The 24,421-nt window shown below is 40.5% G+C and overlaps 1 protein-coding gene across 1 annotated transcript; it reads left to right on the forward strand.

Annotated features, from left to right (window-relative positions):
• The first annotated feature begins 6,914 nt into the window (after positions 1–6,914).
• On the forward strand, positions 6,915–21,343 carry GINS4 (GINS complex subunit 4). Its single transcript, XM_081046272.1, has 8 exons — positions 6,915–7,107; positions 8,008–8,122; positions 13,119–13,205; positions 14,209–14,322; positions 16,557–16,654; positions 16,824–16,912; positions 19,014–19,104; positions 19,201–21,343. The coding sequence occupies exons 2-8, from the start codon at positions 8,027–8,029 to the stop codon at positions 19,295–19,297; spliced, it is 672 nt and encodes a 223-aa protein (XP_080902398.1). The 5' UTR covers positions 6,915–7,107; positions 8,008–8,026; the 3' UTR covers positions 19,298–21,343.
• The last annotated feature ends 3,078 nt before the right edge of the window (positions 21,344–24,421 follow it).

Genomic DNA, 24,421 nt, shown 5'->3' on the forward strand with positions numbered 1-24,421 from the left:
GTTTTGGGTTCTTGGCTCAAAAAATACCAATTAACATGATTTCATAACCAGATTTCACTATTTTCCGCTGAAAATATTTTCGTAACTGAATTGAACATAACATAAACAAATAAATCTAATAGTTCCTGTCACTTTGGGATTATCTGTTCTAGTTAATTTTATAGTAAAATACCCAAATAATGTTATGTAACATGGAACATAATTAACCATCCCATTCTTTAGAGTTCTGGTAGAGGGTGAATATTTACTTCAAATAAGATGTTTAGTTTCACCAGTGGGAAAGCTGTAAGAAGTGTTCAGATTTAGAAAACTAGACATAATGCCAGAAGTTCTTAAGATGTCAAAAAATTTTAAATTTCACATTTTTATGTTAACCCATGCCTCATCACCATATTTTGCCGTGTATAATGTGCACCCACGTTTTTGGCCCAAATTTTCAGGGAAAAATCTTTTGTTTTAATTTTTTAATTCAAATTTTTATTTGTTTACATTTAGGTACTTGGTTTTTGTATTATAAAGGAATTTTAGCATTTATTTTTAAACATATTATGATACAAGAAATTTTATGTAACGAATTACAAAACACAAGAGCAGATGCAAGGTATCAGAAATTTTATGTACCGGTAACAAATTTACAACATTTACGTATCATAGAAGGCCAAGAACTCTTTGTCGTTGCAAGTCTGTCGTAAGTTCAACAAAACCGATTGTTGTATTCCAGGGTATTATTTTGCAGACAGATATCGTTATTGATTTCCAGAGTTAAGCTTTTAACTCATAAGCATAAATAAAAGAATTAAAAACATGTATATAGATGCATAATTAGTACTTCCCATATAAAATGTGCATCCTTATTTTTCCCTCACAAATTTGGGCAAAGAAGTACACATTATACCTGGCAAAATACGGTATTACTCCAAGTATGGACACCTCAACAGATGTGTAATTTATAGATGCTCCATGTAGAAATTAAAATGGTAACAATTACAATGCAATTCCATCTCTACCTCTAATTAGAAAGCTTGGAATTTAAGAAATGTTAAAAATAAATCTTACTGTATCTGTCAGCTCAAGGAAACCATTGCCTAGGTATAAATGAATCTTGATTGTATTCTAAGAGTTGTCCCTACACAGAAAAATTATCGTAATAAGCTTTAGTCTGAAGTGGAATGACCCATTTCATTAGTTATATGACATTCTCAAAATGGTGCCCAAAACATGTCTATGATCCATTAACACAAAGAAAGGTAAGGATTAAAATGAAAAACAATGAGTGGAATTTTGATACACTTTTGAGTAAGGCTACACTTTATCCTTTTCCTCTGAGTATAGTCAAACCTTTCCCTATGGCTATATATTTAAAAACAAAAAAGAGCTTGCTCTAACCTGTAAGGATTTAGAAATACCGAGTTTGGCCTGGTTTTCATTTAAACCTAAAGACAGTTCCCCAGAGTAAATTACATGGACCCTAATAAACATGAAGACCTGCCCAGCACTTAGACACATGAGCTTTTCATCAGATGCTCAGGAAATAAAGGCACATGAATTTCTTGACGGAAAGGTCACATTTCTCTTTACTTGACTCTTACCCAGAAAATCATTAAGAAAATCATTTTACTTAACCTGTTAAATGCTGTATTGCCATAGTTTCTCAGAAGATTAATTTTTTTTAAAAAAAAAAGGAGAATTCATGCTCATTGCTTATTCTGCCGTGAGCAAACGACAGTACAGTTTTTGTATCTCCTCAGTGTTTCACATCCACCTTTCTTGGGACTAATATTTATTATTCCAGAAAACTACGTCACATATCACCTCCTCAGGCAGGCTGCTATAGGCTGAATCTTTGTATCCTCCAATTCATGTAGTATCGAAATCCTAACCCCCTAGTTGATGGTATTAGGAGGTGGGGCCTTTGGGAGATGATTAAGTCATGAAGACAGAACCCCCCTGAATGAGATTAGTGCCCTTATAAACTTGACCCAGAAAACTCTCTTGCCCCTTCCACCGTGTGAGGTTACAGTGGAAAGACAGCCACCCAGGAAATGAGCCCTCACCAGACCCTGACTCTGTCAGCGCCATGATCTTGCACATCCAGCCTCCAGAACTGGGAGAAATAAATTTCTGTTGTTTATAAATCACCTAATTGCTGGCATTTTGTTATAGCAGCCCGAATGGACGAAGACGGTGCTTATCCCAACCATTTAAATGTCCCAAACCCCAACACTCTGTTACCCAATTTTATTTTATCACCACCTGACAAAGAATTGTTATTTATTTATTATCTATTTCCCTCCACAGGGTCTGTATTTCCCATCAACTACTTTATTTTTGGCACCTACACAGGACCTGGTAGTAGACACTCAAATGTCACTAGATGCACAAGAAATATTTGTTGAATGAAGAAATAAATGTGTGCATGAATGATAGGCACTGTGATCAATTTGGAGGATACCTTTAGGGAATTCATAATCTAATGGAAGAAACAGACATGTTAAAACTGCAATATAGCATGATAAACATTATATCAGAATAGTATAAGGTATACTGGTGACCTAAATAAGGGGTAGTATGTTAGGGATGGTTTCACAGAGGAAGAGTTACCTTGGCTGAGTCTTGAAGGATGAATAGGAATTTATCAGGTGGTTCAATGGAAAGAGAGAAGCCTAGGAAGAGGGAACAGCATGTGCAAAGAAAGGAGACAAAACACCTTGTGTCCTAAAGTAGTTTGACACGACTGGAGTAGACAGTGTAAGGGAGGAAGCTCGAAACTACAAGAAAATCAGCAGCACTGTTATCAGAGAGTGATTAAAATCACACCATCGCCCGAAGTCCTCCCTACTTCTCTGAAGGGAATTTACTCCATCCTCCAACAGCCTTCTTCAGTGCAGCTGTCTAAGCCTGAGGACAATGAGGTACTAGCTTACAGGTGCTGTTTACTCTCTGCCAAGGAAAATCTCAAGAGTGTAAAATAATAACACTGGAATGAGAGAATATCATCTTACTCTTTGCTCGAGGAGGCAGCAGCCTTTGGCAGGTATCAGTGCCTCTGCTTCCCTATTGACAAAGTTGAGTCAAAGAGGGGAGATGGCATTTACAAGTCTTTGTCCAGACTCGGGAAGCTTTTGTTAGAGCAGAGTTTGAAGTCGGGTGTCTGGGTCAGCTTTCTTTTCAGAAGATATGAGGACTCCTCCATAGCAAACTGACTCTTTTTTGTTATTCTCAAGGCGGATACTGTAGTCATGAGAAGAAAGCATCCTCCTATTAACCGTGAGAAGACAAAATACGGAGGTGGAGGTAGGGTTTATGTGTCTGTGTCAGAAACTAGGAACACATTAAGACCAAACTTGGGAAGGAGAGTCACACTATGTTCCTATAAAGGAGCAGGTAGAGAAAATAGAGAACATGGTATTAAAGATTTGGACACACGTTTTTTAGTTAAACAATATTACAAAGCTACATAATTCACCTTTACCTGTAAAAACTCTTGAAACTATGATCTCAAACCTTAGATTTGTAGTTTGTATCTTTATGGGGGACATTTATGGGTTAATTTAATGTGCTTGAAATAAAGATGGGCTTTGAGTAAGGGATGAGCAGCTAAAGTCTGAAAGGAAAAAAGGAATTAGGAATATCAGGAATTGCCCAGATACTGCATTTGTCAGAGAGACCCAAACCTGGCCCTGACCTCTTGAGTTTCCCAGCATCTCAAGCATATGAGCAGTGTAGAGTTTTACCACTGGCCAGAAAAATACTCGCAATTTCACCAGACAATAGCTTTTCTTGTGAGGCCAAAGAAAATAGTCATAGAGTACTTTTCTGCCTTCCTTAAAAATCCAAGTTGCCCTCTTATTTTCCTATCTTTAGTCCAAATTTTCATTCATTCAGAACAACTGGGGGTTAAACTTTGCCTAAGTACTACACTCCCCAAAACTTAATTCTTTGGTTCTTAGGATAGTGAGACCAAAAATGTGATGAAATTCAAAGAAAGGAAACAGTGAGAAACAGCTGTTGACCAAATGAGCAAGGGCAGTGATGATATGAAAACAATAATGATGATATTATCTTGTATTTCAAAAGTATCTTTCTGTAAAAAGACTCACAATATCATATGGATATGTATACTTTATCTTTTATCCTTGGTGATTGAAAAAGATTAGGTTCATTCTTATTCATGTATATTTCCATAGCTATCCACAAATATTTTGGCTGTTTCTATTTGCTGCATCTTTAATGGAAATAAATTTCTTCATTGAACATTATCTGGAAATTACATTGACTTTTCACCTTCTTCAATTGCATAGGGTCCTATTTTATGTATCCTCTTCAACTTTGGGCAGAAGCCTTTTCTTTTTGCTATGTTTGTAGCTTCATGTTTTACTTGTTTGAATTCATGTTAGCATGTTCATTTTGCTTGTTTAATCATCATAACTTGCCTACAAATTCTGTCCTACAGTTTTATTTATCACCATCAAACTTCATCTTCCTGCTATCATAACCTCTTTTCTTTTCTATGTGATTATTTTAATAAATGGTCATTTATATGGCCATGTAATTATTCCCTGAAACTTCTTAACAGTGAGTGCACAACAACCAGGTCTTCTGGATTTTTCTCTTCATTCTACATAATGTAACTTATGATCTGTCTTTTCTCCCGCCTTCCTGAACTTTACAGTGCCACTTGACCAACAGTTTCACCAAAAGTTTGAGCTGCCTCCCCCAGGTAGCTCTATGTAATATTCTTTTTGGACATTGCCTTAAATTCTCCTTCCTTACCTAGCAGAAATCTTTCTCTGCAAACTCATTTTACTCTCAAGTGGTTTTGTCTGATGAATGTTAGTTGGAATCAATGACCTTAAGAAGTGAAAGGAGACCACCACCCGCAATGTTCTACCCGCAGGAAGGTACGTAATGTTCTCACTTAATAGGCAGTACAACTGAAGCCCAGAGAAGTGACTTGTGTAAGGTAGCACTTCTATTAAATAAGGAAGCAGAAGCTAGACTCCACCTCCCCAAGAAAGTTGCAGTGGGAGATTGGAGAAGACAGCACCAAAGAAAGGAAGTTTGAGTAAGTAAACTAAGTAACTGGTACTTGTGTGGAGGATTCAAATCTACAACACTTAAAGAATCTTAATAAAGACCGTTGAAAAGCTAGATAGTAATGAGAATTACAGAAGAACGGGACTGTGCTCAAGTACTAATGTTCCAGTCATCTAATGCTGCATAACAAACCATCCCAAAACTTAGGGGCTTAAAACAACAATATTTTACAAATCTGCAATCTGGGCAGAGTTCTGCAGGGACAGCTCCCTCCATGTTAGCTGCGATTGCTGAAAGTCTGAGAGCTAGAATCATCTGAAGGCGCATTCAACTCGGACATCTGAAAGTCAGAACAGCTGGGGCTGCTGGGGCTCCTTGGACATCACTTTCTGTCTCTGTGTGACCTTTCCACATGGACCCTTCAGCATGGCAGGCTAACCCGACTCCTTACATATCAGCTCGCTGCTCCCAAGGGGTGTAGCTCAAGGAAGAGAGCCAGGCTGAAGCTGCACCCCCTTTCATGACTTAGCTCCAAAAGTCACACAGCATCACCTCTGCCACATGCTCTTGGCAGAGGCAGTTACCAAGATCTTCCCAGATTAAAGAGGCAAAAACAGAGACCCCACCTCTCCATGTAGGAGTGTCAACACCGTATTGTAAGAAGAGTACCGGGGTGAGATCTTTATAAGAGTAGCTATCTTTGGAAAATACAATCCGCCACAACTAAACACCGTTGGATTTCCAAACTACTGAAATACAGAGTTGAAATAGATCTTAAAAGACCATCTATGTGTCATTAATAAAACTCATCCTGCAAGGCGCAGCTCAAATATTTCTTCTTTTTGGAGTCCATCTTTGCTGTCCCCCAGCTTCCATAGCCCTTTGCAAATATGCCCTCTCCTTCAGTTATAGTCTATCGCAATCATTTTTACACCATGACTGCAATCAGGCCGGTGCTATCAACCTGCCAATTAGCCAAACTTTTTTTTCTAGTCAACCGACCTGGCAGAGAAACACCGCAAAGAAAAGCGTCTTCGGACTGATAGGGAAAACACGTTTCGAGGAGACTCAGAGGCGACACTGTCTACAGAACACCGCCAGGGAGAAAAGCATCAGCCACGAAGAGAAGAAAACCTGACGTCACACACAGAAAAAGGTAAATACGGTGTATACTTCTGCCCTACATTACAAGTAGAGACGGCATGCAGAGTAAATGTCAAAATAACCTAGGCTCGAGTAGCTGAGACGGCGGCATTGCCTAAAGCGGTGGTTCTCCAGCCTCGCGTTTCAGACCCACGTGGAGCGTGTTTAACCGCCTCCCGGCGCTTCCGGTTCAGCAGCGGGCCCGGCTGCGGCCTGAGAATGCGCATTTCTCCCGAGTTCCAAGACAACCTTGGTGCTGGCCATCTGGGGCTAACACTTTAAGCACCACTAGCCGGAAGATTTGTAGACGTGGAAGTAGGAGCATAACTGAAGCGCCGGCAAAGATGAAGGAACCAGAAGGGCCCAAGAGCGGTGGGTGAAGATGACCCAGCGGACTAAGTGACCTGATCTTAAAACAGAGGCCATTTCTCTGTTGGCCCCCCCTACGGGACAGGGCATACTGGGGGGATTCTGCTCCCCGACGGCCGGAAGACAGACACCGCCTCATCTCCTCAGCCGCGGTAGCGCGGCGCCCCCTCCCGACCGTCGCTCAGTCGTGTTAGTCGGGACCGCACACGAGCGCGGCGAGCCGACATGGGCGGAGCTACCTCGGACCAGCCTCCCGCCGCGTCCCTGAGGGAGGGAAAACACCCGGCAGTGCGGCGAGTCCCCGCCCCTAGGGCGGGGCCACCAGGACACCGGGTCGGGATTGGTCAGTGCCGCCCGTGCGCGGTGACGTTGTAGCTAGGTGAACGTTTCTAAGAGGAGCGCGGGAGCTGAGAAGTGAAGGGTGGGTTACGTCCGGGAAACGCCTAGAGAAAGTTGTTGGCCCCCAGGTTCTCCTTGGGAGAGCGGTGCTGCTCCCCCCACGAGCTTCCCGTCCTCATCTGCTACTTGGGGGTGCCTCTCTGCCCCCTAGGTGCCCAGGTGAGCATCCGAGTGGGACCTTGGATAGTGTGTATGTGTGTGCGCGTGCGCGTTGTGTGTGTGTGTGTGTCTGTTGTTAGAGGAGGTGGAGACCCAGACTCGTGGCACCGAGAGAGGAGAGGAGGGAGAGGAATATTCTGTTTCCCTGAGGCTCCGGGGACGACTTCTCGTCCCTACCACCCTTCTTCTTCTTCAGGCTTTGGGATCGCTGTCTAGTCTGATGTTGCTGGGCCTTGCAACACTGATTGGTTCTCCCAACAATTTTAGGTGCCTGCTATGAGTTAAGCACTGTGCTAAGCGCAAGGGACTACACAGGTAATTACCGTGTTTCCCGGAAAATAAGACTCAGCCGAACCATCAGTTCTAATGTGTCTTTTGGAGCAAAAATTAATGTAAGACCCGGTATTGTGTTATATTACATATTATATTGTATTATATTACATTATATTTTATATTATACTGAGTCTTATATTAAAATAAGACCAGGTCTTATATTAACATTTGCTGCAAAAGACTCAGTAGAGCTGATGGTCCAGCTAGGTCTTATTTTCAGGAAACATGGTATGTCCCCAGTACTTACAAGTGCCAGGCACAGAGCAGATGAGTAATTCATATTTAAACTGAAATGAACAGGGACCCTGAGGAGAGGATCTCTACCAGAAAGACGAATAATTATTGCGTGGTGTGACAGTTGCTCAATTTGACTTGTTCCTGGAAGCACAAGAGGTGAGAACTGATAACCTAAGGTTTGAAGGAGGCAAAGAATTGAAAATAGCAAAGCCTATGAATTCTCTAGCCACTGCCAAAGCGCCTCTACAACCTGTTGTAGTATGTAGTTGCCTATTCTTGCAAATAAATGGAAAACATATAGAAAGGTATGGGTTCTTTTATTCTTGATAGGTTCCCGGTTTCAGAGAAGATGACGGAGGAACTGGATCTCACAGCACAGGACTCTGATGCGGGCAGTGAGGAAGTGGTCCTAACTCCTGCAGAGCTCATTGAAAAGCTGGAGCAGGTAAGAGTCCCAAATAGAATCCCCTTGTGCCAATCTTAGCCTTTTTATTTAGTCCAACTGTGCAAATGTCAGGAATCAAGAAATAATGAAATGGGATTCAAGGCTTATTTCAAGAGAAGAGGGACTGGGTCTTACCATCTGCCCAGAAATAGGAAGTAGGGGGAACAGTCTTTGTTAGAGAACTCATGTCAAACACAAAATTCTCGAGTGGAGCCAGTAAGGGACAGCTTTGGATACATTTAGTAGAACAGTTCACAGAGCAAAGATTTGCTACTTGGTAGTTTCAGGGACTACAGAGGTGTTGTAGTGGAGACTTGTAAATTTTATGCCTTAGTCCCTTGAAACACCTGCTGTTTACTTATAGAATGCTTGGGTAGCAAGAAAGAGCTGAAACACCTTTTTTGGGATGAAACTGGTCTTACTCTTCCTTTTCCTCCCAGGTACTTTCTTTTGTCAACTATTCTCTATATTTCCATTGCTTATCTAAAATCATTTCTAGGCTGTCTCTTTAGTCATAAGAGCTATGGTTTGAGTATTTCCTGTGTGCTAATAACTGTTATTTACAATTAACTGTGAAGCTCTGGTAGTTAGTTCAGACTCTGTATTTAAACCCCTCCATGCCACTAGTCTTTTATGCAACCTTAGGCAAGTTATATAGCTTGTCTCAAGCACTTCCTTGATTATAAAATGAAGTTAATAATAGTGGCTACCTCATAGAGTTGTGAGGATTAAATGAGATTTTATATGTGTATATACACACACACACACACACACACACACACACACACACACATATAGTGCTTAGCATATTGTCTGACACATGACAAGCACTCACTGAATGTTAGCTGTGAAGAGTAATAATTCTTGCAACAACCCAGTGAGGCAAGTATTATTGTTATCTACATTTTACAGATGAGGAAACTGAAGCTTAAAGATACAAAGTAACATGCCCAAGATCACACAATGGCAGCAGAGCTGGGATATGAACCAGGTTTCTTTGATTCTAAAACTCATGCTCTTAATCCACTACACATACTGCCTTATTCTTGTTGTCTCCCCTTTTTATCCCCCCTTTTTTCCGCCTCCCCCCCCCACACACTCCAGTTCAAGCTGTTGTTTCTCAGTCTAGTTGTGTAGGACACAGCTCCCTGACACATGCTGGTATTATGAGCCTTGCACTCCCCCAGCTGAGGCTGTCGGTCGCTGGTCGTCTGTCGGCTGCTCATGGCCCACAGCAGCCCACGGCTGCTCACACTGGCCACTGGCCACTCCAGGCAGCACAGGGCAGCACGCAGCAGCCCTGCCCACAGCAGCCCAGCTCCAGGGAGAGCCATTGTTCACAATCTTAGCTGTAGAGGGCACAGCTCACTAGCCCATGTGGGAATCAAACTGGCAACTTCGGCGTTAGGAGCACGGCGCTCCAACCACCTGAGCCACTGGGCCGGCCCCTTGTTGTCTCCCTTTAACTGCCCCTTTCCAGAACTCTCTCATGTTTGTTACTTTAGTGTTCTTCATTCTTTTCTAACATACACGCCATCAAGACTAACAAACTCAAAGGAACATAATTTTAAAATTATATCTTATATGATCATCCTTACTATAGGGCAGTGATTCTTATAATTTGTTTTTATATCACAGACCTTTTGAAAATCTGGTGAAAATTCTGGCCCTTCTTCCCAAAATAATACACGACCCATATAGAATTTTACCTCTAATTTCAGGAGTTTCACAGACACCCTGAAATCTGCCTACCTAGTCTGGGGACCCTAGTTTAAGAGCCCCTGCTTTATTAGGAGAGGGTTTATTAAATGAAAATCAAAAAGCATGAAGGACAAAACTGATATATTCAACTACATTAAAATTAAGAACTCTGTTTTTACATCTTCCGGAGAATAAAAAGACATGCCACAGAACTAGGGGGAAATATTTGCAAAATATATAACTGGCAAAAGATTAGTATACATAATACATAAACTTTATAAATTGACCAGGAGAAAGATGAAGTCTTAATAGGAATCTCCCAGAAGTGGAAACCAGGATGACCAATAATCATATCAAAATAATATCCAACTTTTTTACTAATCAGGAAACTGAAAATTTAAATCCCAATGAGGTATCACTTCATACCCACCCATCACATTGGCAGAAATGAAAAAGATGAACAATATAAAGTATTGGCAAGGATGTAGAGATGTACAGCAGTTTGCTTACTTGTATACTGTAGGGGGCATGTAATTGGTACAGTCACTTTAGAAAATAATTTGTTATTCTCTAGTCAAGTTCAAGGCATACATATCTTGTGGCCCAGTGATTCTACTACCCAGTACATACCCACATACAAGTTCACGTGTACTCCAGGAGACATGCACAGAATGTTCATAACATTGTTTGCAATAGTTAAAAACTGCAAATAGTCAGATATCCTTCAACAATAGAATGGATAAAAAATTATGGCATATACACATGGGGTGGGGAACAGCAATAAAATGAGTGAAAGATAGTTCCTGCAACAGCATGGATAACTCAGGAATATAACGCAGAACCAAAAAAAAATGTAAGTTTCTAAAGAAACCATTTATGTAAAGCTCAAACACTTGCAAAACTATTGTTAAGGCAGAGCTTGCCAGCTTGGGTGATATGGCACAAACTAGTGCGCTGCAAACGCTTCGGTGATGTTTACCGTCCACTCTCTGGGGCAGCCAGAGCCCCCAGGCTCATTGCCTCTTGTGGGTGTGGTCAGGGGCTCCTTGGAAGGCAGCCTGAAGATAGTAGGATCTGACAGCACAGCCAGCCTCAGCGTGGCAGTGGGTAAGCATGAGTTACATCTCGTGCCTGATGCTCTCTTGCGGTGTCCTGAATGCAGCCAAGGAGTTGGTCTGTCACCTGGACAGCTGCTGCAGCTGGGCACAGACTCGAGCTGCATGGGACTGCCTGATGAGCAACCTGACAAGGGCCCCTGATAAACGCAGCTCTAGAAGCACATATAGGATATTCTTGAATGCCTATAAAAAATAATTTAGAAGTTACTGCCTACAGTGCAAAGTTCCTCATTTTAATGGTTGTTATTAGTTTGTTAAGGCTGCATATCAAAGACTGGGTGGCTTAAAGAACAGAAATTTATTTTTTCAACTCTGGAGGTTAAAAGTCTGAAATGAAGGTGCCAACATAGTTTGGTTTCTTCTGAGGCCTCTTTCCTGGGTTTGTAGATGACCGTATTCTCACTGTGTCTTCACATGGTCTTCTTTCTGTGTGTCTGTGTTCAAATTTCTTCCTCTTATAATGGCACCAGTCGTATGAGCTTAGGGCCCACCTAATCTCATTTTAACTTTACGAATATCACCTCTTTGAAGACCCTTTCTCCAAATACAGTCACATCCTGAAGTACCAGGAATTAGAACTTCAATATATGAATTGAGGGGTGGAGGGGGACACAGTTTAGCCTGCAATATGATAAACAGATTGTCATTAAAATTTTTGATTAGCAATGTGATATATCAATGATGTATTACAGAATTGTACACTTGAAACCTATGTAATTTTATTAACCATTGTCACCCCAAAAAATTAAAAAAAAAACAAACAATTTTGATCAGGGACCAGAGGTAGCCATTTCAAACATAGAACATGATTATTTTAAAAACACCATAGATTTAAACACAAAATCTATTTTAAAAAGATTTTATTTGAAAGTTTTATATTAGTATAAGTTTTCCCTAGTGTTTTATATTGTATCATAATTACATAATGTAAATGAGAAATTCCCCCCAAATCTACTCCATTTTATTTCCATGTACCATATAAATGCTGTCATTTTCTTTGAATGCCCTGTCATGAAAAGGTTCGGAAGCAATTATAGAGATACAAACAAATGTAGTGAAACTGTACAGAAAATTAACACTAAATTCAGGCTAATGATTATATCTGAGGAGGCAGAGACACACAGGGACTTTTAAAATACTAATATTTGTTAATGACGTTATATGTTCACAGGTATTTATATCACTATTCTTCATGTTAATATGTATTTCGTAAATATTTTTGTTCCTATTAATATTTAATAATGTCAGTTAAAAAGAAAACTGCTTTATAAGTTCTCTATGACAATTTAATCTTTTCTCACTCATTATGCTACTTGAAACCACAAGTTCTCCTCGTTAATTTCTGCAACACTAGTACAGAAGCTTGAACACCTGAAAAAATTAATGCAGTATTTAATAATGTCTTGATGGTGATAATTGGAGAAGCAGAGACTCAAGGATGTCAAAAGGAATCACTTGAGCCTGATTGGCATGTAGTTCTGAGCTATGCTAAAACTAAATTTCCTGTTACTGAAAGATAAGTATAGTATTCCTTAGTCACCTGTGGATATTTCAGTTTTCTAAACTTTGATAATTTCTGAAATGTACCAAGCATCTGGGCCTGTGTCATTTATTAGGAATTTAACCTCTGGTTCCAAAACTGTTTAACAGATGAATATCCACTCGTATTGTGATCCTTTATATTCTAGAGCAGTTAGTAAGTAACTTCATCTGTGTTTTCTCATCAATAAAATGAGGATAACTATATCCGTTTCCTCTCAGATATTATGATGATGAATGGAAAAGTATTTGTAAAGTGCTCTGAGCTTCAGGAATGAACAGATGTACAGACTTATGTAAAGTGGTCCTTCATCTCTCAAACTTGAAAGGTGCTGGTGCCCCCTGGTGGGAAATAGCTCGTAAAGAAGTAGAAATGTGAAAGGTACTGTTTGAATACCAGCGGTGTTACTCTCAGCAACAGGTATCATAACTGATAACATTTAAGAAATAGGAAAGCCATTATTAAACACAGCTAGTCTTCAACACATTTGCAGTATTTCCAACTGGTAGGCAAACAGTTTTCTTTGTCTGAGATGGCTATGATTTTCATGGGATGTGTGCAGACTTACAAGGTTATTTTGCTTCGTTGTGAGTGATTGATACATAAATTTGGTGCGGGGGGGGCCATTGTTTTTTAGGCCTGGATGAATGAAAAGTTTGCCCCTGACCTGCTGGAAAGCAAGCCTGAAATTATAGAATGTGTCATGGAACAACTAGATCACATGGTAAGAGTTGCTTATCCCGGGATTACAAAGGAAGAGAACATTAAAATGGTTTGTCAGTGTAGTAAGAGACCTGAGACCAAATCTGTTTTGTTGGGCCCAGACTACGTTTTCGTTTGTTTGTTGGTTTGTTTGTTTATTTTTTAATATTGAATTAGTTATCTACATTTACAAAGCATGAGAGTTCTTGTGAACATATGGATATCAGCTTCCCATGAAAAGTCCAAAAACCTATCATCCCCAGCCCCACATTTGTACATGAGAACAGTTAACTAGAGCAGGGTAAATGTCACCCCTTTTCACTGTGCTCCAGTTCCCCACAGTCCCTGACTGCACGCCTTTCTCATGTCTTACCTGCCTAGTCCCCGTAGACATTTGAGTTTGTGGCCCTTGTCTTAAATGAGCCTAGGTTTAAGTCATTATCAGCCTCAGAGTAGCTTTAAAAAACATTGGTATTTTACAGTTTCTCAACTGGTGTTTCAATACTACTTTTTAGACCCCGTAGACATTTCTTCTGTCTGCTGTATTACCTCCTTCATAATTAGGCTGGGGTTCTTCTAGGCCCTTCTACCAGTCATATTCAGATTCTATTCAAATGGTCATTTTATAAAAGTACAGGCATACCTCGTTTTATTGTGCTTCACAGATGTTGTGTTTTTTCACAAATTGAAAGCAAGACCCTCCACCAGCAAAAAGATTACTACTTGCTTTGTTGCGGTGGTCTGGAACAAAACCCGCAACGTATCTGAGGTATGCCTGTAAGTGAGTATTGTTTGGACTTTATATAATGAGACTGTAGTCATAGATTTGTGTACTTATGAAATTAAAAGAAAATGAGAACTCTTACGCGATGAGTATTTTGTTCTCCTTTGACCTAAATGTAGTGTTTCAGTCCTCGGTGTTGCCAATGATAATGGTCTTTGTGGGCACTGTGTAGGTTAAACAAAGAAGGTTCTTAGCATTTGAAAATCATATTTTTTATAAACTTCATTTTCCCGTTTAATAGGAAGAAAATCTCAAGCGAGCAAAGAAGGGGGATCTGAAGGTCAGCATCCATCGAATGGAGATGGAGCGGATCCGCTATGTCCTTAGCAGCTACTTGCGGTGTCGGCTCATGAAGGTTTGACATGGAGATAACCTGTGGGCATTAAGCAGTGCAGGCTGTGGTATAGTGTGAGCGTCTTGGGGAGACGTTGGGCTGGGTCCTGGGAGGTCCATGGCCCCAAGATGCTGCTGAGGCCCAATACCAGGAGGGCAAGAGATTGTTCTGGAGAAGCATAGATGGAACATATGTTGCACACTTCTGGGAACACATTTTCAGTCTATTTGCTTTGTGAATGGTGCCCCCTGGAGTTACAGCATGGCAGTGCTAAGTTGACATTCAACTGTAGCTCTGTGGCCATCTAACTTATAAAGTGAAATTGTAAGACCTTCTTATTTTGTACGATATCTGTTTTAGCCTTATAAAGTTCTTGCTTCATTGAAGTTTCTCCTCATTTGATTCCACTTGTCCCTTAGTTATTACAAAACAAATACATTCTTCTTTGTGAGAGTAGTTCAGATATCTGAAGACAGCTCATAAGTCTCATTGAAGTCCTCTCAGCTAAACATTTCAACCATTTATTTCTATGTACTCTCCTGGTCGCTTCCCTACAAAGGTTCTAGTTTGTCAGTATCCTTCTTTAATTATACTACCTCAACTGAATACAATATTCCAGTTGTGGTTTGGTCATGTTTGTGAAAAATAGGATGATCGCTTCCCTTATTCTGGATATTAAAATGGTAGTAATGCCACCTAGCATCACCTTAGTGTATTGACAGACCCATCACACTAACTCATTCTGCCCTCACTGTTAATTCTAACCTTATCTGAAGTTTTTAAGCTATTACCTCATCCTGTCACCATCCTGTATTTGTATGGCTGGATTTTTGACCCCCAAGTGTAGGGCTTGATACTTACCCCTCTTAAACTTCATCCTATTAAATTGAGCCATTTTTCTGGTCTCTGGTGCCTGATCTTGTCACCTAATAATTAGCTGTCTCTTAAGACTTTATGTCATCAGCAAGTTTGATGAGTGTGTCATCAAAAGTCTTAGCTGACTCGTTAAAAAGGACTGGGCCAATGATAGACTATTCCACCAGAGACTTCCCTACAGATTGACGTCTATCCATTGAATCATTATTCTTTATTCAACTGTTTTATGAGTCTCCCAATCTATATTATCACCCAGCCCCACGTTTATGTCCATGAAGGTGTCATAAAGATGTTATCAATGTTTTGAAAAAAATTGAGACACACGATATGCCTCTCCACCCACCCTCAGTTACTTTTTGTTGTTGTTAGCGTAAATCCTTGTCATGTTAACCATTTACTTTAATTTGAGTTCACAAACCATCTTTTAAATTATCTATTCTAATACCACATATCAATGTTAAGGATACTAATCAGCATTTGAAGATTCCTTACCTTCTGTATTTTTGAAAATTGGGAAATTTGCCTATCTCTAATTTTTCACACCTCTTTTGAACTAATTCTTCTGAGATTATGGAACTACATATATTTTTAGAACACTAAGTGATACTGTAGTAGTAGCAATTTACATAACACAGGAGAAAGTGCTTCATACACTTAAACTTTATACAAATGTCAATTTGTGCTGGAACATAATTAGGCCAAGCCAAAAGGCGTAAACTCCTTTAAGGAGGTAAGTGTTCTTTTGTCTTGGCTTTCAATTCCTCCTTACTGGTGTCATTTCCCTGCTTACAAGGAGCTTTCCCGACAGAGATAACCATGACCGTTGACTTCAAACAACAGACCAATCCCTTCCAGGTTTCTAATCACACACCGTTTTATCTTTTTGTAGCTTTTAACTTTTTTTCCCTGGTAGTTCTTAGCATTTTTTCCAAGCCTCACCTCATTGTGGCCTTTGTCCTTGCTGGTTATGTTCTTAATAATTAAGTGCACTATTCTATCTTCTTCTGTATTCTGTATGCCTCTTTCTGGCTTTTGTATGTTTCATCTCATAGAAGAACACCCTGTACAATTACATAGATACGTTAAATAATATCCCCTTCTCTTCCTCTTAAATGTCATTTACAGTTGTATTTTCAGATTACCTTTTACGAAAGCCTCTCATCCGTTTTAAACATCCTTTTTAGGACCCTGAATTCTTTGAAACCTGCCTTCTTGAAGTCCACAGAGTAGGTTGTTATTAAAAACAGTCTTGATCACAAAGACTTGCCATATTTGGAGTCAATTTCTATATTAATCTCAACCTATTTCTGAAAACTAGTATGTTTAACCCTGGAATCTTGACAGATGTTTTCATGATGATTTTTTATTTATCCTCCCAGATAGAGAAGTTTTTTCCTCATGTCCTTGAGAAGGAGAAAACACGCCATGAGGGGGACCCTTCTAGCCTTTCTCCGGAAGAGTTTGCCTTTGCCAAAGAGTAAGTGAGCAGTAAGTGTGGGAACTGCCTTTCTTTCCCTGGCTCATCAGCATGAGGTTTGGTGGTTGTATCCATGAAGCCGATCTCAGAGCCATTGTTGTGTCTGAGAATCCTGGGGGCTCCTAGTACTGGTCATGTTCTCATAGTGATTTGAATTTATGTATTTCAGGTATATGACTAACACAGAGACCTACCTAAAGAATGTTGCCTTAAAACACATGCCTCCTAATTTACAAAAAGTGGACCTCTTGAGGTCAGGTAAGCAAAACATTCTTTTTTCATATATCCTGAGGGGCCATAGTTTACATCCCAAGAATCTTCAGGTATTTGTCTGTACTCTTTTTCTCTCAAAAATGGAAAAATAAGTGTGTAGATAAGCAAGAAAAAAAGAGAGAGAGAGCGGAAGGGCTCTGAGTTAAAAACAAAAAATCATTAAAAGTAGGTGTAAGAGTAGCTATTTGTTCTTCAGGTTAGGTTTACATTCTTATAAATGTAAATTTATTCAGGTGTTCAGTCATTTGTTCCTTCAGCAGTTACGTCCTGGACATCTGCACCGTGCCAGACTCTTCTCTCTAGTCTCTGCTCTCAGGTAGGGAGCAATCTTTTCCTCACAGATTTCAGACTGTGCAGGAGACTATCTAGCCACCAAGGAGGATTTATATGGGAGGCTACGGAAACCTTTAATGATTCCTTGTTACCTGTAGTAAGGGCTCCTGATCTTTTTGTTGTGAGGAGTTTCTCTCATGGAAAAGGGGAACAGGACTGAGAGTGTGGGGGAAGAACATCACGGCCAGTGCCTCCACCTCTGACCCTCTTCACAGAGTCCCCTTAATATTCTGCTGAGCTGAGGGGAGGGACTTCTGGTGGTAACTCCTAACCTTGGATCAACTAAATAGGGACCCCAAGCAAATAGGTTACAGTCCATACCCCTCGACTTTGTCACAGCTTGCCATATCCAAGCAGGACCTTGTCAGGTAAAATTGCTAGACCAAATCCAACAGTGCTCCAGGGACTGGAATCCACTTTGTTCCCAAGGTAAACTTAATGTGCTGAAGCCACAAGTTCAAGTACAACTGAGCACTGAGAGTTCATCTGCCCCCCAGCCTTAGCTGGGGGCCACATTGTGACCCCTGTGGCAGGTGGAAGAGCTAGAACAGGATGGCGGAGACATGGTTCACCAGGTGTCTTAATCAGCTCAGGCTGCCATAACAAAGTACCACAGACTGGGTGGCTCACATAGCAGGCATTTATTTTCTCACAGATCTGGACGCCATGATCAAGGTGCTGCAGGGTTGGTTTCCTCCAAGGCCTCCCTCCTTGGCTTGCACATGGCCACTCTCTTGCTGCCTTTTCACATGGTTGCCCCTCTGTGCACAAGTACCTCTGTCTCTTCCACTTATAAGGACACCTTTCAGAGTAGGCCTCGTCCTAACAGCCTCATTTTAATTTAATTATTTTTTTAAATACCCTACCTCCAATACATTCTAAAGTACCAGGAGTTAGGGTGCCAATATATGAATTGGGGTGTAAGAGTCGGGGGAGAGCACAGTGTGCAGCCTACAACACCAGGAGCAAGTCAAAGCCAAACCCGTACCAGATTTGTGGAACCCTGAATTGGTCATTTTGGCAAACCTGCCTGAGGGAAACAGAAGGTCCAATCCATGTCCAGTTCAGCCAGTTTTGTCTGCACCTTAGAAGAATTGGAGTAGAGCAAGCACCATGTCCTTAATCATGTCCAGTGCTGTTGTACCCAGTTGATTAAAGCAGCCACAGCATGCATTTGAATTCCTGGAACTGGATCTAGGACATTGTCTCAGAGCTTCTACTTGACACTCGTGGACACCTCCTAAAACACTCACATATAATGCTAATAACACCAAGGTTGCTGTTTCGATCCCCACATGGGCCACTGTGAGTTGCACCCTCCTTAAAAAACGAAAACAACAACAAAAAAAACACTCACATATTACTTGTCCTGGATCCCCGACAAAGACGACATCCGGGCTCCTGGAATTGGAAGCTGGTGGGGCAGGTCGGGGAGGGGGGAAGGAGCAGCCTGCCCTAGTGAAATCTGAGTCTTAGTTAGCCCAAATTCCGGGAATCCTCTACAATATGTAGCAGAGTTCTCTGCATGTCTGAACGACTCATCATTTGTCGAATGAGTGGTTGCTGTGTGAAACCGTGGGTGGGAAGTATGCTGTTTCAAGGAGGAGCCAGGTCTCTCCTCAAACCACCTTACCCCTAAAATGCTGTTACGTCAGGGATCCTTTAGTGCTCAACATAATTAACGACAGCAACTTTTCCCATATCGATGTTGGTAGCTGAGCGTTTTTCTGATGACATTACTGTTTTCTGGCAGTTCCCAAGCCGGATCTAGATTCATACGTGTTTCTGAGAGTAAAAGAACGACAAGAAAACATACTGGTAGAGCCAGAAACAGACGAGCAGAGGTGAGTGACGTCTGTGTCTTTGGCAGTGGGAAATAATTCCTCCTGATAGAGCACCAGCTAAGCTCTGCAGATACATTTTTTTTCCTCCTTTTTCAGGGATTATGTGATTGACTTGGAGGAAGGCTCGCAGCACTTGATCCGATATAAAACCATTGCACCTTTGGTTGCTTCTGGAGCAGTACAGCTAATTTAAAACCAAAAGTGAATAAACAAGAATGAAGACATGGAACCTGAGAGAAAATATTTAGATAGCCCTCATATCACTTTGTGCCTAAAGACGAGACTTTTCTCAGCAGTGCTGTGGATCATTTGGGACCTGAGAAGGTGCTCTGGGCAGATTCCTAACTGGCTGCATACCCTAACTTCCCGCTGTTTTAGCCAGAACCAGCAGATGGGGCCCTTACTCTGTTGATTCTGCACACTGGGCAGTTACATGGAGATTTTCGCTTTGCGCGCCTCCCCTTTGTGGTATTTTTTGAACTAAGGAAAGTGAGGCGAAGGTAGTTCATACAGAGATATCACTGCCTGTGATTAGGAGACAGTCGTTAGCCCTGACCTGATACTGGCAGGAGAGTTCATTTAACCATCCTAGTAGGAAGAGTTTAAATAGGTTAAGGAAAACAACTGCAGTCTTCTTCTATGCCGTGTCACTAACTTGTGTAAACTAATATCTTGGAAGTTCTGAAGAGGACTTAAAACCAACTCCTCTCATGCTTAACTGGGAGTCACAACTAAACCAATAACCATTATTAAGGTTCCGTTTTGTGGCAGAAGAAACCTCGGGACAGTTGTTGGCTTGTAGTCTAATGCAGTTATGTTCTCCCTGCTGCTGACCTGCAGCCTTCCCAGAATCTCAGCGCTTGCCCAAGCCAGCCTCCAGGCCATCTGGCCATCCTTGGCCAGAGCTCTTAGCACAGCAACATTGATATCCTATATTGTGACCTCAGTAGCAACTTTTTTTTTAAGCACTTCGCTTTCTCAAGGGAAATGGATGAAATTAAACTAATGTGTGAATAGAGACTATTACCGGTACCCAAAGGAGGGATGTGAACAGTGAATGAACCATCTTTCTTTCAAACATGATAACAAGCAGCCTGGATTCCAGTCTTTTCTTGCTTAATAAAAAGGCAGGACATTTTCACTTACATGCCATAGGCTGTAGAGTAATTGATGTAATATTGCTGTCATTTCCAAGAGAAATCACTAGGTGAAAGCAAGGAAGGTTTTATGCATTTTATATTTCATATAGTGCCATATCTTTCTCAAGAGTACTTTTACCTTCTTTAGCCATTCATCTAACAAATATGTATTGAGCATTCAGTGTGACAGGCACAGTTCAAGGCACTGAGACTCCAACCCAGAATAACATAATAAGTGTGCCTGCACACATGGTGATAAGTGCCTGATAGAGAATTTGAACAGGTTGACTCACTGGGGAGTGACTACATTGGGTAGTCTGAGAGGTTCTCACTGAGTTCAGTGAATCTCACTGTGTTAGGCTGGGATCTGAATAACCAAGAAGGAGCCAGATAGACAGAGATCAAAAGGAAGAGCATCCAAGGCAGAAAAAGCAAACTGTGTAAAGGCCCTGAAGTAGAAACGAACTCTGCCTGCTGTCAGTGTGACTAGAATGCAATGAGCAACTTGGAAAATGGTACAGAATAAGGTCTGAGGCATGCTGGGCCCAGATCACTTCCAGCTTTGTCAGCAAGGACCCCGTTTGGTCCTCACAGCAGTCCTAGTAGTAGGCAGGGCTGGTAGTATGTAATAAGTGGGAAACAAAGCAGATATTCAGTGACAAGTCTTAAGACTGGAGCCTACGTTTCCTTCCTCCTAGTCACAAGTGCACATGCATTGCCTCCATCGTGGTGCTGAGCGGCCAGGAGAGGGATGAGGGCTATCACGCTGTTGTGCTTTCTAAGCCTTACTGTGCACACCAATTGCCTGGAGATCTTGTTCAGATGCAGATTCTGATTCAGGAGTTCTGGGTTGGGTCCCAGCATTCTGCAGAGATCCCAGGCTATGCAGTCGCTGCTGACCCAGGGACCACACTTCAAGTGGCCGGGCTCACATCTTCTTGTTCCCAGCGCCTGTCCTGTGCATGCCAGGCCACATGGAGGAGTTCAGGGTGTCTACTAAAACCACAGAGTAAATTGTCTCATTTGCTGGTCACCTCTTCAAAGGAAGACTGGTTTAAATATTAGTATGTCATTTTAAAATAAAGGGGAAATTGAATTGCAAAACCAAGTAGAAAGGGAAGTGATGTGGATTAGTGTGATGTGAACTTTTTCAGTTTGTGGTATTTTGCTTATTGTTAAAAACTCAACACTGGAAGCATGACGACACATTTTCTTCAAATAATTGCATCATACTTTGTCATAAGCTTATCGCCCCAAATGGCTATTCCTGAGAAATGCTTACAGGTTCATATCTGGGTTTTCCCAGCTGCAGCAATCATGTATCAGCTGTGATTTTGCAACAAGACCCCAGCTGGGTTTAATCTGTGCCCAGGTCCCAGCAGGCACTGAGGGCACGCATCGAACTTCCTTCTGTGATCTTCATGAGTTAAAGCTTTCAGAGTGAATTGTTAAGCAAGATCATCAATTAAGGACATCAATTTTTCATGTAATGCTCTTTAATTTATCATGGAAGGCTAAACATTTCAAACATTTGGAATTCTTCAGGAATTGATTTTTTTCCTTTTTTTGTGTTGTGAGGTAACAAGGGCCATCTTAGCCATTTTTAAGTGTACAGTTCAGTGGTATTAAATACATTCACAGTTGTGTAACCATCACCACCATCCATCCCCATAACTCTTTTCATCTTGTATATTTGAAACTCTTTACCTATTGAACAATTTTCCATTCCCCCTGCCTCCAGCCCCGGAAACCGCCATTCTATAATACTTTCTGTCTTAATGATTTTGACTACTACAAATACCTCATATAAGTGGAATCATACAGGATTTCTCTTTGTGATTGGTTTATTTCCCTTAGCACAATTCTCTTTAGGGTTTATCCATGTTGTAGTATGTGTCAGAATTTCCTTCCTTTTTAAGGCTGAATAATATTCCATTGTATGTATATACCACATTTTGTGTTTCCATCCGTCAGTGGAAACTTGGGTTGCTTCCACCTTTTGGCTTTAGTGAATAATGCTACTATACACATAGGTATACAAGTATCTCTTCAAGACTGTTTTTAATTCTTACAAGTATATACCCAGAAGTGGAATTGTAGCATCATGTGGTAATTTTATTTTTAATTTTTTGAGGAACCATCATATTGTTTTCCACAGCAACTGTACCATTTTATATTCCCACAAACAGTGCACATGGGTTCCAGTTCCTCTATATCCTTGACTACACTTGTTTTCTATTATTGTGTTAGTAGCCATCCTGATGGGTATGAGGTTGTATCTCATTCTGGTTTTGATTTGCATTTCCCTAATGGTTAGTGATGTTGAGCATCTCTTCATGTGTTTATTGGCTATTCCTGTATCTCTTTGGAGAAATGTCTATTCAAGTCCTTTACCCATTTTTTAATTGGGCTGTTTTGTTTCTGTTGTTGAGTTTTAGGAGTTCCGTATATGTTCTAGACATTAAGCCCTTATCAGATATATGATTTGCAAATATTTTCTCCCATTCTGTGGATTGCCTTTTTACTCAGTGGATAGTATCTTTTGATGCACAAATTTTTTTTTTTTAACTTTCATAAAGTCCACTTTGTCAACCCTCTCTTTTGTCATGTGTGCCTTTGGTGTCATATCCAAGAGAAATGAACAAACCCAATGTTGTGAAGTTTTTGTAGTAACGTTTTCTTCTAAGAGTTTTGTTTTAGGTCCTTGATGCATTTTGGGTAAATTTTTGTATGTGGTATTAGGTAATTGTTCAACTTCATTCATTTGCATGAATGAAGTTGCCAGTGTTCCTAGCACCATTTGTTGAAAAGACTGTTCCCCCTACTGAATGGTCTTGACACCCTTGTCAAAAATCATTTGACCATATATGTGAAGGTATATGAGTTCTCTATTCTGTTCCATTGGTCTTTAGGTCTGTCTTTATCACTCTATCACTGTTCTGATTACCGAAGCTTCCTAATAAGTTTTAAAATCAGAAAGTGTGAGTCCTCCAGTTTTGTTCTTTTTCAAGATAGATTTTGCTATTTGGGGTCTCTTGATGTTACACATGAATTTTAGGATGGGTTTTCTTCTATTTCTGCAAAAAAGTCCTTGGGATTTTGATAGAGGTTGCACTGAATCTGTAGATTGCTTTGGGAAGTATTAATGTTTTGACAATATTAAGTCTTCTAGTCCATGAAGATGGGCTGTGTTTTATCTATTTATGTCTTTAATGTCTTCCAACAATGTTTAATAGCTTTCATTGTACAAGTCTTTAATCTCCGTGGTTAAGTGAATTCCTAAGTATTTTATTCTTTTTGATGCTATTATAAGTGAAACTTTTTGTAATTTCCTTTTCAGATTGTTTATGTACAGAGTTACTGTCAAATGTCCTTTCATTATACCTTGCAGGAGAGGAGTCCCTTGAACATTTCTAGCAGGGCAGGTCTAGTGGTCACGAACTCCCTCAACTTTTGTTTATCTGGAAATGTCTTCATTTTTCCCTTACTTGATGAACAGTTCTGCTGGATGTAGAATTTTTGGTTGACAGTTTTCTTTTAGCACTTTGACTATGTTGACCCACTGCCTTCTGGCCTCCAAAATTTCTGATAAGAAATCTGATGATGATCTTATTGAGGATCGCTTGTATGTTATGATTCCCTTCTCTTTCTCTGCTTTCAAGAGTCTCTGTCTTTGGCTTTTGAAAGTGTGATCATAATGTGTCTCAGTGTGGCTCTCTTTGAATTCATCTTACGTGGAGTTTGTTGAGCTTCTTGGACATTTATATGTCTTTCATCAAGTTAGGGAAGTTTTCAGCCATTATTTCTTCAAATATTCTCTCTGCCCTTTTCTGTCTCTCTTCTCCTTTAGTACTTCCACAATGAATATGTTGGTCCTCTTGATTGTGTTGAATCCCACAGGTCCCTTAGGCTCTCTTCACTTTTCTTCAACCTTTTTTCTTTCTGTTACTCAGCCTTGATAATTTTTATTGCTCTGTCTTCAAGTTCACTGAATATTGCTTTTGCCTGCTGAAATCTGTCTTTGAGTAGTGAATTTTTTCATTTCAATTATTAAACTTCTCAGCTCCAGAATTTCTTTTTTTGATACAAAAATATTTTCCTTTAATAAAGATTTCACATGTCATATGTTTAATGGGAAACAAAATGTTATGTATGCAGTCCAGTAAATAAATTTTTAC

Source organism: Rhinolophus hipposideros, assembly GCF_964194185.1.
Source record: "Rhinolophus hipposideros genome assembly, chromosome: 4".
Lineage (NCBI taxonomy): Eukaryota > Metazoa > Chordata > Mammalia > Chiroptera > Rhinolophidae > Rhinolophus > Rhinolophus hipposideros.

Bases quoted from the DNA above. Each gene is read 5' to 3' on its own strand.
- GINS4 (XM_081046272.1), top strand. From the start codon at position 8,027: ATGACGGAGGAACTGGATCTCACAGCACAGGACTCTGATGCGGGCAGT. The intron at 16,655-16,823 runs GTAAGTGAGCAG...TATGTATTTCAG, and splicing joins GAGTTTGCCTTTGCCAAAGA to GTATATGACTAACACAGAGA. The intron at 16,913-19,013 runs GTAAGCAAAACA...GTTTTCTGGCAG, and splicing joins AGTGGACCTCTTGAGGTCAG to TTCCCAAGCCGGATCTAGAT.